Source organism: Balearica regulorum, chromosome 3 (genome assembly GCF_011004875.1).
Source record: "Balearica regulorum gibbericeps isolate bBalReg1 chromosome 3, bBalReg1.pri, whole genome shotgun sequence".
Lineage (NCBI taxonomy): Eukaryota > Metazoa > Chordata > Aves > Gruiformes > Gruidae > Balearica > Balearica regulorum.
In genome coordinates this window covers 64,143,386-64,158,429 of record NC_046186.1, presented here as the reverse complement: position 1 = coordinate 64,158,429, position 15,044 = coordinate 64,143,386, and the positions used below count along the sequence as shown (strand labels likewise).

General features: G+C 39.9%; 1 protein-coding gene across 8 annotated transcripts in view; it reads left to right on the top strand.

Annotated features, from left to right (window-relative positions):
* MAP7 (microtubule associated protein 7) overlaps nucleotides 1-15,044 on the top strand; it is a 121,454-nt gene that overhangs the window by 91,263 nt on the left and 15,147 nt on the right. For 4 of the 8 annotated variants that reach the window (XM_075748201.1, XM_075748204.1, XM_075748198.1 and 1 more), the window contains 5 exons: nucleotides 3,580-3,693; nucleotides 7,130-7,278; nucleotides 9,864-9,979; nucleotides 10,391-10,671; nucleotides 14,446-14,629. In XM_075748201.1, the coding sequence (XP_075604316.1) occupies nucleotides 3,580-3,693; nucleotides 7,130-7,278; nucleotides 9,864-9,979; nucleotides 10,391-10,671; nucleotides 14,446-14,629 (844 nt within the window). The remainder of the gene's footprint in view (nucleotides 1-3,579; nucleotides 3,694-7,129; nucleotides 7,279-9,863; nucleotides 9,980-10,390; nucleotides 10,672-14,445; nucleotides 14,630-15,044) is intronic. The other 4 variants (XM_075748202.1, XM_075748196.1, XM_075748197.1 and 1 more) reach the window with 2 other exon arrangements.

The window sequence follows — 15,044 nt, the reverse complement described above, 5'->3', positions numbered from 1 at the left end:
AGCTCTTTATCACAATTTTACAGTCAGGCAGCTAGAACAGGCTTCTCATTATGCTTTTATGTTAATGGTAGAGGTCTGAGTAGTTGACACTGTAACAAAACACGAACACACATATTCAGGTGGAGAAAGCTGCTGTTGACCAATACATTTTGGTAATTGTGCTCTTTAAGGAAAACTTAGCACGACGATAACACTTTGGATGGGTATGAGCTACACACTTTCCTAGTTTTGAAAAGCAAAACTTGCACCATAGTTGTGTTCCTCTTCCTCTCTGCAGTGCTTTTTCTTTCAAACCGAGTGATGGTCTCAATCACTGCATCACCTTTGTCTGCCAGCTTTATAGAAGAAATTGAGGCACTCCAGTATTGTTTCCTGTTGAAAGAGAATCTAAGCATAGAATAGTTTTCATCCATCTATTCCTCACCATGTTCATGGGTCTGTATGAGCAAACACCACTGTTATCAGTGAGTCCCTCCTTCGTGGTGCTGATCAGGAGACCTGTTAAATCACTGTCTCCCATCTGTTCCTAGAACTAATCAGATGCTGCTGTTTGCTTACTTGCAGTTTATTCTGCTGCTGCTAAGACAACTTTCCAGTATTCAGTTTGTGTGTCCTGAAGACAAATACAGAAGACTCTACTCAATTCACTGTTGCCAGCTCCCTGGGACTTTGTGTGGTTTTAAGTTACAAGTTAGGCTATCTTCTTTAATCTGCTTAAACTAACCTGCTTGTAGCAGGGGTAGGGGTACTTGCATCAGTTGCCCTATCATGAATGTGCTTCCTGTGTGGAAATAAGGAGCAATCAGCCATAAAAGTGATAGTCTACCACTGCGTGAGAACAAAAAATATCACTTCTCCTTGTCTTTCAGATGGTTTGAAAGAGCAAATCTTGAAAACGTCACCCCAAGGCATTAAAAACAAAAATAATAACAACAATAAAAAAAACCCCTGACCTCATTGTCTTTAAGTTGATCTTATTACTTTGGGATGTTCTTTGTTTTGTATTCAATTTGCTTCAGTGTGAATTGGACACCAAAGTTAAGTTGTTCAACGCACTTAGGTGTTAGTACTCTTGTAACTTAGTGGACAAAAGTTTATTTGGCTGTTCTAGGTTAATGGTGATGCTAATGACTGTTAGAATATGTATTGGAAGTGTCAAATAAGATGCTTTCAGGGAGCTATGTTTGGAAAACTCAGTATGTGATGATCTTGATCCACAAAACCAAGATGTATTTAAATGAACTCTTATCTAAAGCAATTTTAGAGATTTAGGGAGACTTCAAGTTCCTGGCTAAAATTATTTTGGCACCTCTGAATCAGGCCTGTTACCAACTTTTTGTTGGTCTCTCTTACCTCAGTGTTGGTGTGCATCAGCTAGCTCACTCCCAAACACTGCTTCAGCACTCTGAGTTGGATGCTGTGGGCACACAATTGCTTCCAGTAGGTGATGTGGATATATGCTCCCCTGTGTTAGGGGCAAAGAGAAAAGAGAATTAAACCATACTCACCTTTAGGGCAAGTGATAGGTGAGACATGGCAATTTAGTGTTCTAAGTCATCGATCTCTTAGCTGTGTCCTCTTGAGGCTACTTCATCTCTGGGGCCTCACATGTAAGGTCTGCTGCTGCCCCACAGGGCCATATTATGTTGTGACATTTACTTATTAGCGGTTTGCAGCTGTACAGATGAACTCCAGGAAATCAATAGTATACATAGTACTGATTTATTGGCCTAAAATTTCAGGGATTGCTTTTTGAAGTTGTACGATCTTTGTGTTAAAACTACAGTAGAAGAGTTTCTCCAGACTCATCCATGCTCATGTCTGTGAGCCTCACCTAGTAAAGCCTGAGACCATTCTGTTTCAAGAATCTGTTGTCTTGAAACAGTAGCTTTAAACAGTGATCATACTGAGCATGGTGCCTGGAGAAGAAGGGAAGCAGAGATTTTACCATTATTGCATCCAGCTTAATGGTAGATTTTTCTTCATTGTTAAATTACAAGCTTAATGATAATGTGTGTGCTGTAATGGAGGTCTCCGTAGGGTATTTTGTGTCTCTGTATAATGTGTACCAATGCAGAATGGAACCATTAATCACAAAGAGCTCTGGCAGTAGTACATTGTGTAAGGACACTTATTCAGAGAGCCTGCTGTGTTTGAGAGTCCTATATTTCTATAGTAATGCCCCTTATTGAGTTAGCAGAATTTAGGGGAGCAATTTGAGAAGTGAAAAACAGCACTGAGGGAAGATTAGGCAATTATGTTTTCATAGGATGAGATTGAGATCGGCCCCTCTTTTCATGGGGCTCAGCGTGGAGTAGATTAAAGACAGATTCAGAGTTTATGGCTATTAAAAGTGATGGATCTCTACCTTTAAAAATGCAAATTAATCTCAAGTTTATTACAGCCAGTCACTCCAATGAATGTTTTAGAGACTGAGCCTCATAAATTCAAGCTGCAGTTTTGTTGCCATAAACACCAAAGTCAAGTCAATGAATGCTGAGATGTAAGAAGACCTGATTTCACTTGCAACATCAAGATTATTGTTATGGTCTAAGCTTATTATAATGAACTACTATGGGAACTAGTTGAACGTTTTGTTTTGTGATGCTCATTACAATAAAATTTGTTGCATTAGAGTATCAAAGAAACATCTAGTTCAATTTCAAAAGTAATTTATAGGGCTCTTTTGGTGACTATTTCACCATGATCAATGTTTAAATAATATTTTTTTAAAAGAAATAAAGAAATTTTACAAGGCAAAAGGAATATATTGACAAGCTAAATTTGCATTAGGCAATATTGGGAAAAGCATGATGAGTGAGCTATGGCAACCAGGTCAGAGTGTAGTGTGTTTTCTAAACAGACTAACAGTGCAAAAAGTTGGCTCTTGTTACTGTTCTAAAGTGAAAATTATCATTAGCAGGATTTTTTTGACAGAGAATTAATGATCAAGTGTACTGACTGTATTCTGTGGCTTCCTCTGCTACTGAGACAACCGTAGCTGCTGAGCTTGGTATCTGCAGTTGAGGTGCATTGTATCCTTTTGCAATGCTTTGATAAAACCTCTTTCTTTGACACAATTCTCTCTATAGTAGTAAGCAACCTTCTTTGCTTTTTCTAGCTAGGCTGGCAGACTTCAGAAGGTGTTTTATTAATTGGTCTTTTTTGTGACTAGAAGACTATATACCTTATGTGTAGAGAGAGACTGGGACACAAATATCTGTCATCTATATTTAGGAGTGGCGACTGCTCTCCTAGTACGAACGTTATCCTATCATTCCTAATAGGGACTGTGGCATATGTGCAAAATATCAGTATTAATTTGATAAGAATTTGCCATAATGCCACAGGCAGTAACAGAAATGTTCAGATATATGTGTTCCTGTAGGAATTCCTCTACTAAAATGGAGTAAGAATAAAATGCAAAACACTGAATGATTGTACGCTTCTGATCTCTGAAGGACAATTTCAAGATTTTCATGGTATGTAGTAGTGAGGAAATAATACTTCTACTTTTGCAACAGGTAGTTCTTTGTAAAGTGTTTGATCTAACATCTTGCTTGTGTGGTGCATGTTCAGCTCGCCGTCTACAGCTCAGTCCATGGGAGAGCAGCATCGTTAGCAGGCTTCTGACGCCCACTCACTCATTCCTGGCCCGAAGTAAAAGCACAGCTGCATTGTCTGGAGATGCAGGTAAACCTATAAGAACAGAGGCTTCGTGGCTCAGCCACTTATTTTTCCAGCTTCCCTGTGGGATGTTGTAAAGTTACTGATCTAATTATGAGTGTATGGTAGCATCCCATAATGAGCTTGAATGTTACATTGCGCAACAGCACGAAAGCTTGTTTGTACAGTTGTTTGCTATGGCTCTTTCTCCTACCACCTCTTTCTTAATTTCTCTTGCCTCTTGATCAATGCAATAAATGAATACAACACACGCAGGTTAACAATGTCTTGCTGTCCATGGCTGTTTAATGAAATGTGCACAATGTTGCAAAGAGCTGATTCAGCACACTCACTGCTAAGGCTGTGAGCTGCTTGCTGCAAAAAATAGTTTCACTCTCCACCAGGGCATTTCACACATTGAACAAAGTTCAAGTTAGTTACTTCTACAAGTTAGACTTGTAGAAAGATAGGCCCAAGTTGCAATGGATTTAATACATATGAAATTAAATGTGGAGGTTTAGTGAAGTTATAACAATTGTAAAGTTTTCTGCCAACCTCAGAACAGCTCTCTGTTGTACTTACTGAGGAGAAAATTAACATGGAGAAATGTGAAAATGTTGCTAGGTGGTAACTTAAAACCCAGGCAAAACTGTATTCCAAAGACAAGCAGGGCATACTTGCTTATCATGTATTTTAGGCAGGTGACGGCTGCCTCTTCTTTAATCATATGATATTTTATGATCATGCACTGGGGGCTTAACCGTTACAATAGTATGTTGCTGCACATGCTGAATTTTTAAGCCTAGGTAGGTCTTTCCTGTCTGAAATGGACAGGATTTTTATTCTAATTAAATGACGTAGAAGGTAAGAAGGAATAGAGATCTACTAAGATTACTTTTAAAGAAGCTTTCATTTAAGAACTCTTATAACTAATTAGGCTGCAGTACATTTCCACAGGGGTAGCACTGTAGGAGCAAAAACGTGGATGATATTCTGCAAACAGTGGAATGAACAAGTAGATAATTCCTTTTCACTCTTCACAAACAACAGCTTTTAAAAAGAATACTTAATGCCGTCTTCCAAGCAGGATATTGGAAAATCAGCTCCTCATTAGGGAATAGTTGAGAAAGCAGTGTCTCAATTTTATAAGTGGTTACTTTACTGGAGCAAGCTTGAAGATTTATTTTTTTTGGTGACTGCTATTGTTTATACTGCACAATAAGCTCTAAACTGAGTAGAATATTGACAAAGATTGCAAATAGCAGGAATGACTGATTTGTCAGTCATCAGTCTGAGGTAATTCCCTGAAATGCCTTCCCTATGCTATCTGGAACTGTACCACCCAGAAGAATAATCCATCTGCTCATTGTTTTCCAGGTATTATTCTCTAGAGCAATAACTGCAGCCCCTTCATGCGGGATGCTTCCTGGAGATTAATGATCAGGTGGTGGTAATGGCTCACAGCTGTGCTCTGAGCACTCAGCTCATCCCAGCCTGTCATTATTCCCTAGAAAATTACCCTGCCCTTTGGCTGTAAAGATAAATTACAATGCAAAAGATCAAAATCAAATTAAATATGGATTCATGTTCTTAAATTTTAAGTGAGCTATTAGGGACATCCAGCATAAGACTATGTCTGGATTTTTTTAAAATAACCCTCCAAAACCAAAACATGTTTAAAATAACTCTCCAAAAGCTCCTCTGAATAGATGTAATCCTGTTGGTACAGGATTCACTGGGAGTGCTTCCTAAAGCATTGTTTGGCAACATCACAAATGAAAATGAACTGCTTGCCTTTTAATACTTATGATGTCATCCTTGGTGGTAACTTCAGGTAATTGGCATGCAACAAGAGAATTGATTCACAAAGGGTGGGAACTGCATACGTTATAAGTTGTTTAAAACATATGTTTTGCCACTGCCTCCTATCTGGTTTAGATACACTCAACCAAAAAACCCTACAAACAAAACCCCCTGTTTTCTTGTTTCTTGATTTTTATTTATTTTTTAAGTCAGTCACCTTATAATACCTCATTAAACTTAAATCCCTATAAATGGTAACACAAGCATGAGTGCTGGTTGCTATAATGCTTACATGAGACTTGCTTTATTCATAATGTTAATCTCTCAGTGCAGGAGAATTTGCAGCTTTAGTACTGTTAAGTCTATGAGCTCTTCCTGTAACAGCAGCTGTACTATTGTAAGACTGGAAGAATTAACTGTATGTGGAACTGCATTCCTTCAGGTGTGCTCAGAGAGGGATCTAGAGGCAAGAAATGTTGGATATTTTATTACCAAGGAAACTGAGGATGTAATTCTCTTTTACTTTTTTTACAAAAAAAAAAAAAAAAAAGGGATAGGGAAGATACCATGTAGAAGCTCTAGTTTTTCTTCAAGTAACATGCTGAATAATAATTATTCTAAGACTATATTAAATAACCGGGAAAGACAAACAAGACCAGACAAATAAAACTCTGCAGTAATAACATAGTTTTCCCTAGTCGTCGTCTTCAGTTAAATCAAGAGAAAGTTCAAGAATACTTTGCTGCAGGAAGTTCCCCGTGATACGTTTTGCAGTGTTACAATTCTCTTTGAATATGTAATCAGAAGACTGTATATCTGATAAACTGCCATTGGCAGGAGATCTTTTGGTAATAGTCTTTGTCCTTATGCAAGCCAACAAAAATGGCCATCCTGGTTACTCAAATATTAATTTCCAAGTTGATTTGTTGTTGTTAGCATGCTTTTTGTAATGTATAAAACAGTTTGCTGTCGAGAATGTATTTGAGCCAGCTGTTATTCTAGTATTATCAAGAAATAATAAAAGTTCTTAAATGGATGGATTTCAAATATTCCTAAAAAAGAGACTGTTAAAAACACATCACTTGCTAAAAATTGTAGACAGCAATTTCATTGATTTCCTAGGTGAAACTGTTTTGTATTGTTCATGTGTTTTGATCTTTGTGTGTATGTCTCCTTTTATTTTTGTCCACTTCCAAGAACAATTAATAGGCATTCTGATTTTAGTTTGATAGTTTTCTGTTCTGAATGTAATTGAAACTTATGTCAATGTATATACTAAGCTAGTCAGTCAGACCAGTCATTATGTCCATTGCTTTTTCAGAACCACCAGTTGTATAAAAAACTAAACAGAAAAACATTGTTACTTTCTACTACCCAGTTATGTGGCATACTTCTTAATTTATTTAAAATAAATTATTAGTTTACAAATGGACAAGTACATGAGTGCCTATTGTAATTGTATCATTACTATATGTGTGGCCAAGCTAATGTATCAAATGTTGGTTCTGACTTGAGAATTAGTCATTCCTCTATGTATTAATACCTTCTTTCTTTTCTGTCTTTCTCGGTTGTTTCTGTTCCTGCTGGCTTTCCTCTGTCAATTCTCTAATGCTGCTCTCTAATTAAAATTAATAAATAACAAAACCAACCAACACCGTAGTTATCCCCATTTGTCCCCGTTCAGCATCTTGCAGCCCCATCAGTCCTCTGTCCTACAAGGCCATGAACTGTAGGAATACAGGAGACCGAGCAAAACTTTATGCCTCTACTGATGCTGTTGGACGCAGGAGAACACCACATCATGCTGGGGTAAGCATGCCAGTTGTATGTAAGCTAGTGTCTCATGCCATGACCACCTGACTGCATTGCTTGTTAGGACAGGAATAGTTGCATGGATACTCAACTAAGTCTGATCCTCTCCTCTGTGCTGTCCCCACCCCCTCCAATTTGTTTCATAGTTGGCTGGGTTTTAACTGAAATATTGTTATGTGGTGGCATATTACGATTGTGCACCAAAGAATCCGTGCTGAAAAACACCTGTGCTGGCAGAGTGGCTACCTTAGCTTCTCATGAGGCACAGCGGCAGTCAGAGTGTGTGCCCTCTTCTCAGGTGGATTCTTTACTGCCTTTTAAGGCCTAAGCTGGTGTTGCAGCTTTTCCCTCAGTGGGAAATCTGGTTTTCCCAGCAATCTGATTTCAAAAAGCATGTAGAACTTCGTGTCTTCTGAGGCCTCTAGCAAATTCATCTGAGCCTCTGGGATAAAGGGGGGAAGTCATGCACTCACACGTGTCCATATACTTAAGCACTGTCACTTCAGCTTTACTTTCTTGGGAGACCAGGCTAGTAAACTTTACCTTGTTGAGAAGGAAGACTTGGCTTAAGAGCAGGGTTTGTAAGCGAGGCTTTCCACAGATCATTGCTCATTCTGAATGATTTGGTAGCAGTACTGTGACTGATCTGAGCTTTCAGGGAAAATCAGAAGAGTGTAATACAGGCAAACCAAATTCATGTTGACTGTGCTTCAAGCCAATGGGATGCAGTCAGCTCCAGTTGGATATCATTTGCTGAACCTGAGCAGTTATATTTTCCTTGTACTCTACAGCCTGAGTTTGTTTTAGAGCATGAGAAGAATGAAGTCATCTCTGCAAATGGTTGTGTAAGAGGTGCTTGCATTTTCATTTGGCCTGATGGACAAAATATCAAGAGGCAGTGCTGCTATTGACATCTTTGTTGGAAGCAGTGTTAATGAAAGTCTCATGAATCATACCCAGTACGTAATCTTTCAGGCAGGTGGTAGTATATTGATGTTTAAATTAAGGCACAGCGTTGAGATGTATCTGTAGAGAAGTCTCATAGTATGTGCATAGTACACTGCAATCAGTTTAGCACCTCTTGGGTCTTTCTCATTGCAAGTGTGTTGGGGTTTGGTTTGGGGTTTTGGGGGGGTTGTTTTGTTGTGGTTTTTTTCTTTTTTTAATTAAAAAGAAGAAAGGTTGATACGTTTTGGTGGAGGAGACAATGTAAAGACATTGTTAATAGAAAATGACTGAGTTAAGAGCTGTTTTAAATAACCTGAGCGGTATTTTCAAGACTAATGAAGTAGATCCAGTATACAGAGTTATTGCTAGTGAACCAAAATTGTTCTTCATTTTAATGTGTTTATTCTGGCTATGTATGCTTTGATAACTCAGGTGATTATCATCATATTAATCAGCAGATATCTGGTAAATTATGCTGCCAAAGAACTGGCTAATTACTCTTGAGTAATGACTTCAGGATCAAGACCATCTATTGCTAAAATTAAGCTATGTTTTTGGCAATTTAAAATAACTCATTTTGACCATAATGACAAAAAAAACCCCTCTTGGATTTATGAAAATAAAGGGTTATGTGCTTATGCACTTGTCTTCAGTTTTTCTTTTCCACTTGTTAACTTGGTTTTCAGTTCAGGAGTTGAGCACTGCGGAGCTCTCAGCTAGTGAGGTTCTAAGGCAGCACAGTACACATGCTGCAGGGGTTGCGCTTAAGCCCCAGCCAAGGTGGTGAGTAGCAGCCCCTCTGCATTGTGTTAGCTGAGTGGCAGCTCAGCGTACTCTCCAGTATTCCCATTCTTCAGACTACCAGAGTCCAAGCTCATTATTCCAAAAACCTGAAGTTTTTCATCTATAGTGAAATGGAGGAAGTATATAGTTGTTTCAATTCTGATATATTCCTTTAAACCAGTGGTTCTATTAATACAAACCAGAAATATATACAGAAATATTTACAAAAATAAAATCCTGAGATGAGAAATAAAGAAGAAAAAAGAGGAAATTGCTACTCTCTATAAGAATCAATGGCAAAAATGTATATGCTGTGGAGTCATCCAAGAAAAAAACCAAACAGGATAACTGTTGTACCACATTCGAGGCATTTGAGGCCATCTGTGGTGTTCACATATAAGCATGAAAGCAAAAAGTTTGTGCTCTGTAGGGACTGTGACTAAGTGTGAGCCTTGGGCGGGGGGGGGGGAGTGTTTTGCTCTTTCTTCAAGTGAAATCCAGAGTTTATGGGGAGTAGTGGAAGGTACTGTGTGGCAATCAGCAAAGATCAAACCTTAAAAGGTAATTTTTCACCTGTGTAAAAGTAAGCCTCTGCAAATTAGCCCATTATGTCTTAAGACAGTAGAAAGCATGGTTAAGGATTCCTGTTGTCAAATGCATATTTACTGACAAAGATGGTGGCACATTACAGGAGGTATATTAATGAACTTGTTGAACAGGCTGTAGAAACTACTGACTCAGCACTGCTTTTTCTGAGCCCCCCAGCCCCTCAGCCTTAACTGAGCTTGCTTTGCTTTCTTTAGCCATGTGAACTCTGGCTTGACTTTGTCTTTTTGTTTGCTGAACTATAGACTGACAAAAAAGAAAAGGAGAGAGACCATTTGTCATCCAGCTTCTCAGCCAGCTTTAAAGGAGGTCATTTTTCTTCCAACCCTAAAGCTAGATCACCAGCTCCCTCTCCAGTTTGGTAAGCCAAGTACACACTTAGCTGGAGGTGGAGCTATGGGCAGCTCTGATTGTTCTATTAATTAAATGTGAAACAGCACAAACTTATTTGGTGATGTAGATGTTTTCTCTCTGCAACAAAGAAAGTCAGTCCTGCTTTTAGAAAAATACTACTACTGTTTTGATGAAGGGGAAGGAGGAGGAAGTTACCTGGTTTCTTCCCTCTTGACTGGGCTCAGTGCTTACACATCTGGGGAGTTGCAAAGAGAAGCATTCTGCGTGAAAGCTAATCGGTTGCTCCAGCAGTCCTGCTTGATAGCAGAGAAATAGAGAAGTTGTTTTATTTTCAGCTATTGTAGTTGTAGAGGTGATATATAGGTGGTGTCCAGCAGGGTATGTCTGATAGCAATTGTCATTCTTTGTGGTTACACAGGCACGCGTCAAAGTCTTTGCCTTTTTTGCCTGGCACACCCAAGCAGATAAATTCCCCACCTGGTTCCTCCAAAGTTTCATCTTCTCAGGCTCGTCCTCCTTCTCCTGGCAACATCCGGCCAGTCAAAAAAGAGGTGAAATCAGAGAGTGAGAAGAAAAAAACAGAAAAGGAAGCTGAAAAGGCCAATGAGGAGAAGACAGAAGACAGTAAAGGAACTTCAGCAGGTGCTGGAGAATCTGCAAGTCGGGAAGAACTCACTGTCCAGGCAGAGCTTGCTCAAGGTAAGGAGAGATTCTCCTTTAGGATAAGGAATGTCTGAGAGTCTCTTATGTTCTTCTCTCCCTTTCTCTGAAACAATGTGGCTTTCAGTAGTTTTCTGTCAAGTGTTAATCTAAATTCTTCAGAACGTTCCTCCAGATATGGGCAACGTGGTCTAGTGGAGGGTGTCCCTGCCCGCAGCAGGGGGATTGGAACTAGATGATTTTTAAGGTACCTTCCAACCCAAACCATTCTGTGATTCTATGATATACGTTCATTGATGAAAGTGTAAAGAGGTTGAAGCCCTGCTGTTTGTAACAATCAAAAACCAGGTAGGCCTGCATTGCACAGTGTGGCTTCACAGTCCTCTGCCCTTTTGGACCATACTTTTGTCACTCACATCATGGTACAGCTTCTTTTAAAACTGTTGAAGTAGAATAATGATGATCTGAAGACTAATGGTACAGAAAGCCACTGCACAAGGTGAGCAGTGAGAATGTCCAGCTCTGCTAGGCACTCAGTACAGTTGTGCTGATAACACTACCAGCTTACCTATAATGTTGCAAGAGTACCACATCATGGGAGATATTAGCAGGATAAAGTAGAATGCAGAGGAGAACCAAGGACAAGAGCAAAGAGGAATAGACAGAATTTTTCAGGGAAAATAAGTTATTTTAAAAAAATTACACAGCAAACCAAAAAACCCCACACCAAACCACACCAACCATGGAAAGCAGCAAGGCAGAAAAGGATGTACATATAAATAAAATAATGATTATAAAGTGTAGGAAAGGCAAAAGGTAAATCTGAAAATGAAAAATGTAGGTTTGTTCTAGCAGACGTTTTAGTCCATGGTAAATACGGCATAAGCTGGCTGTCTTGTGGATGGGATAGAATGGCCATTGTGACTCCACGGACAAGTTACTTAGGATTCTGAATTTAAAATTCATAGATTCCCCTGTGATTGTCCTTCAGAAAACACTTTTAAGTATTAATAATCCTGCATTTAACTGCAGGATGTGTAGCTGGGGATTGTTCTTCTGCAAGAAGACCTGATGTGAATTGATTTCTTGTGTTAGTAAGTTCCATTACAGTAGTTCCAGTCTGATACACAGGTCCTACCACACAAGGTGCAACCCCACAGAAAGCTTAGAGATTTACAGTAATAAAGGGATGCATCTGTTGTCCGTGGGCATGTAAAGAAGATATAATTGCCATGTTAGCGTGGGCTTTCACTGCTCTTCTGATAACCTTTTGCGTGCTTCCTTTTAAGAAGAAAGCTTCCTTTTTAAGAGGATTTCAGGGTTACCACTGAGATAACTTAGCAAATGTTTACAAGCTGTAGTTCCCCAGTACAAGGTGCAGACCAGAGAAACATTGTCATGCTTGTTTGACAGTTTAGCTCCGGAGGAAGAGAGTCCCAACTTCTTTGCAAAGTCAGTCAATATTTGAGTTTGTGACAAGGTTGCTTAGTAACAGGTCACTTAGGAAACAGGTTATGTGTGATAAAGATATTCAGAAGTGAAGTAGTTTGTATTCACAGCAGAGAAACATGTAGTAGAGAGAGGCAAAAGAGAAGGCTACTGTAGGTCAAAGTGGTGAGCAGCACTTCACATTGGATGTCTTTTGCCAAAGCCAGAGGAAGTGGTGGGTAGGACCAAAGACTGAGACCTCAGGCTAAGCATTTTACATGTGAGGTTGGAGGACAGGCTTTGTTCTGCAGATGGAGTCCCAAACTGCCACAACTTAGCCACTGGTAGAATGCAAGAATCTAGAGAGGGACAAATACAGCATTTGGGGCTACAGGGCCATTGCTGATTCTCCTAGGTCTGTGTCGCAGGTGAATGTAGCTGATTTCTGCCAGTTACCTGAACTGGCCTTTAACCTGTCTGGCTCAGCTACCTGCTAGCACTGTAGTTATAGGAGCCTGGAGGTCAGCAGGTAGTGATCACTCATGGAGCTATTCAAGCTTTTGCAGGCAAATCTCACATGACTTTACTAATACCAATGAAGTTTTAAAGGTATTTTGGGTGTGCCTGTGCAAGCTGTTTTCCTCTTTTCTCACAGCAGGGCAGGTGTGCATTAAGCAGGCTACTTGTTACACTGCCAGCTTCAGCACCTGAGGCAAGGAGTGAGCCCCAAGCAGCACAAAGGTGTGCTCCCTTCAGGAGTGACAGCCCCGCCTTGATCTGTGTTAGTAAATTACAAAGGGGCGAGGTACAAGAACTCTGTCATTTATACTGTTTGACTATTACAACCAGGCTTTCTGGTATATTTCTGATCCAGATTGTAATTACAGCCCCACATTTTCTTACCTTCTGTCGCCAAGGCTACTAAGACCACAGCTCTAAAAGGCTCTCAAGCTTGAGAGTAATCAAATTATGTAACTTTTTATATTTGACCATCCCAGAGTTTTCTGAGTTCCCAGCTACATCTTGGAGGTTAGCCCAGGCCTGGACTGTTCCCTAGGGGTGGAACATTCACATTACCTGTTTTGGTAATGTGAAAGTATGCTGTTCTGGCTGAGGCTGAAGTGTGCCAGCTCACCTCAGAGCTAGAGAACAGGTCCTGCCACTCTTTAAATTACTGGTGTACATTTATCGTTTGAATTCAGGATGAAAGCCCTGAAGCAGTTATAGAAAGACCTGCAGAGTTTTTACTTGATAGAAGATGAGAGCAGAGAGGTCACAGATGTGAGCATTCAGCACAGAGAAAACAGCTGAAATTGTGTATTTGACAAGGTGTAGGAGGGGGGAATCAGGGAGGAAACCAGTCTTGAAATTGTTAATGAGGTGAGGAAAATGCTATGACATCCCAAAGGATAGTTAGAAATGTAGATTTAAAATCATTGCCTGGCTGTTCCTGATAACTTATTTTACATGTATCTTCCCAGGATCAGAATCTAATCCCATTGCAAGTTCAAAGTCTTCCCTATCCATGTTTGTCTGCATTACCAGAAGTGATTACCCTGGGAATGCTTCCTTCAGTTAGGTGGTGTGTTGGTAACGGTCCCTGGCCTCTAGAGAAAAAATGCTGTTGAAGTGCTCTATACCTGTGCTAGAGAATGCCAGGCAAACTTCCAGACATGTGCACTAGTGTTTTACTTGAGAAGACAAACCTGTGACACCTTCTCTACCAGGTGGCCAAGGCTGGTACTGGGTAAAGAATTTATATGAAGGCACTGTTAAGATTTGAACACACGCCTTAGTTCACCAATAGTGGCAAAGCTTGTTAAGAAGCTGTGTTCTGGTCACAGGAGTTGCCTCAGGTTGGAGTAACTGCAAAACTGATGATAGTTTGTGTCCTACCCTCATTGCAGATCACTTCAGACAGTTGATGTTTGAGATCACCAAGTCACCAAAAGTGATTGGCCTGTCACCAAAAAGTCTGGCTCTGCTCTTCAGATGTAGACTATCAGACAGAAGAAAATACAATACCACAATGTTTTATTTCTGCTCTCTGAACAGAATTGGGCAAACTTAAGAAATGTGATGGTGGGGACTTGCTGAGTCAGCATAACTCGTCTTGAGCTGTTGTTGGCATTTATTCTTCTAACAGAAAAGTTGGCTTAACCTTTCAACTGCAGCTGCTTTCACATACCCTGTAAGAACAAATTTCTTAAGGGAATATGAACCTCTAGCATCTAGAAACTTCTTTCTCCTTGGAATAATTTATAAAACCATGTAAGCTTGAAAATACTTTACAGAGTATTTGAAGCTATTTTCTGTTCCTTTCAAAAAAGTGTCATCTTGGCTACTGTGTCTGTACAAACTAGTTTTCCTTCCCATCTGTTTCAGCAGCCAGCCCATCCCTACCTCCTGCTCTGCCAGCTCTTTCTCCACCGCCAGCCCCCACCAAGACCTCTGCAGGTACAACTGACCCTGAAGAAGCAGCAAGGCTGCTGACTGAGAAGAGGCGTCTTGCCCGTGAGCAGCGGGAACGGGAGGAGCAAGAAAGGAGAGAGAGAGAAGAACTTGAAAGGTGATTCTAGACCTCTGCAGTGGAGAAGACATGTTTTTAGCAGCCTCCTAGCAGCTTCTTGTGTATATTCTGTTGTTACGATATATGAAGCACAGTACTGAAGTGCAGGAGACACGAGTTTGGTTCCCCCACCCTGAAAAAGAATTTTCCTGTTGGGGTTTTTCATAGGCACAATATATACCTAAGCAGATCTGTAAGGTTAAAACTTATCCCAAATAGTGCTTTAAAATAGGACAAGAGGAGAGAGCAGATCCTTGCTGTAGTGATTCATTATTTCCTCAGAGATTAACAAAGCTATACTTATTTATTCTAGCTAGGAAACTCTGCACAGCTGTGACAATGTGGGACAATGTCTCCTTAGGTGTCCAACGGCTGTGACTTAAAGGTCTTTGTTTTCTCATTTGAAATCAAGACC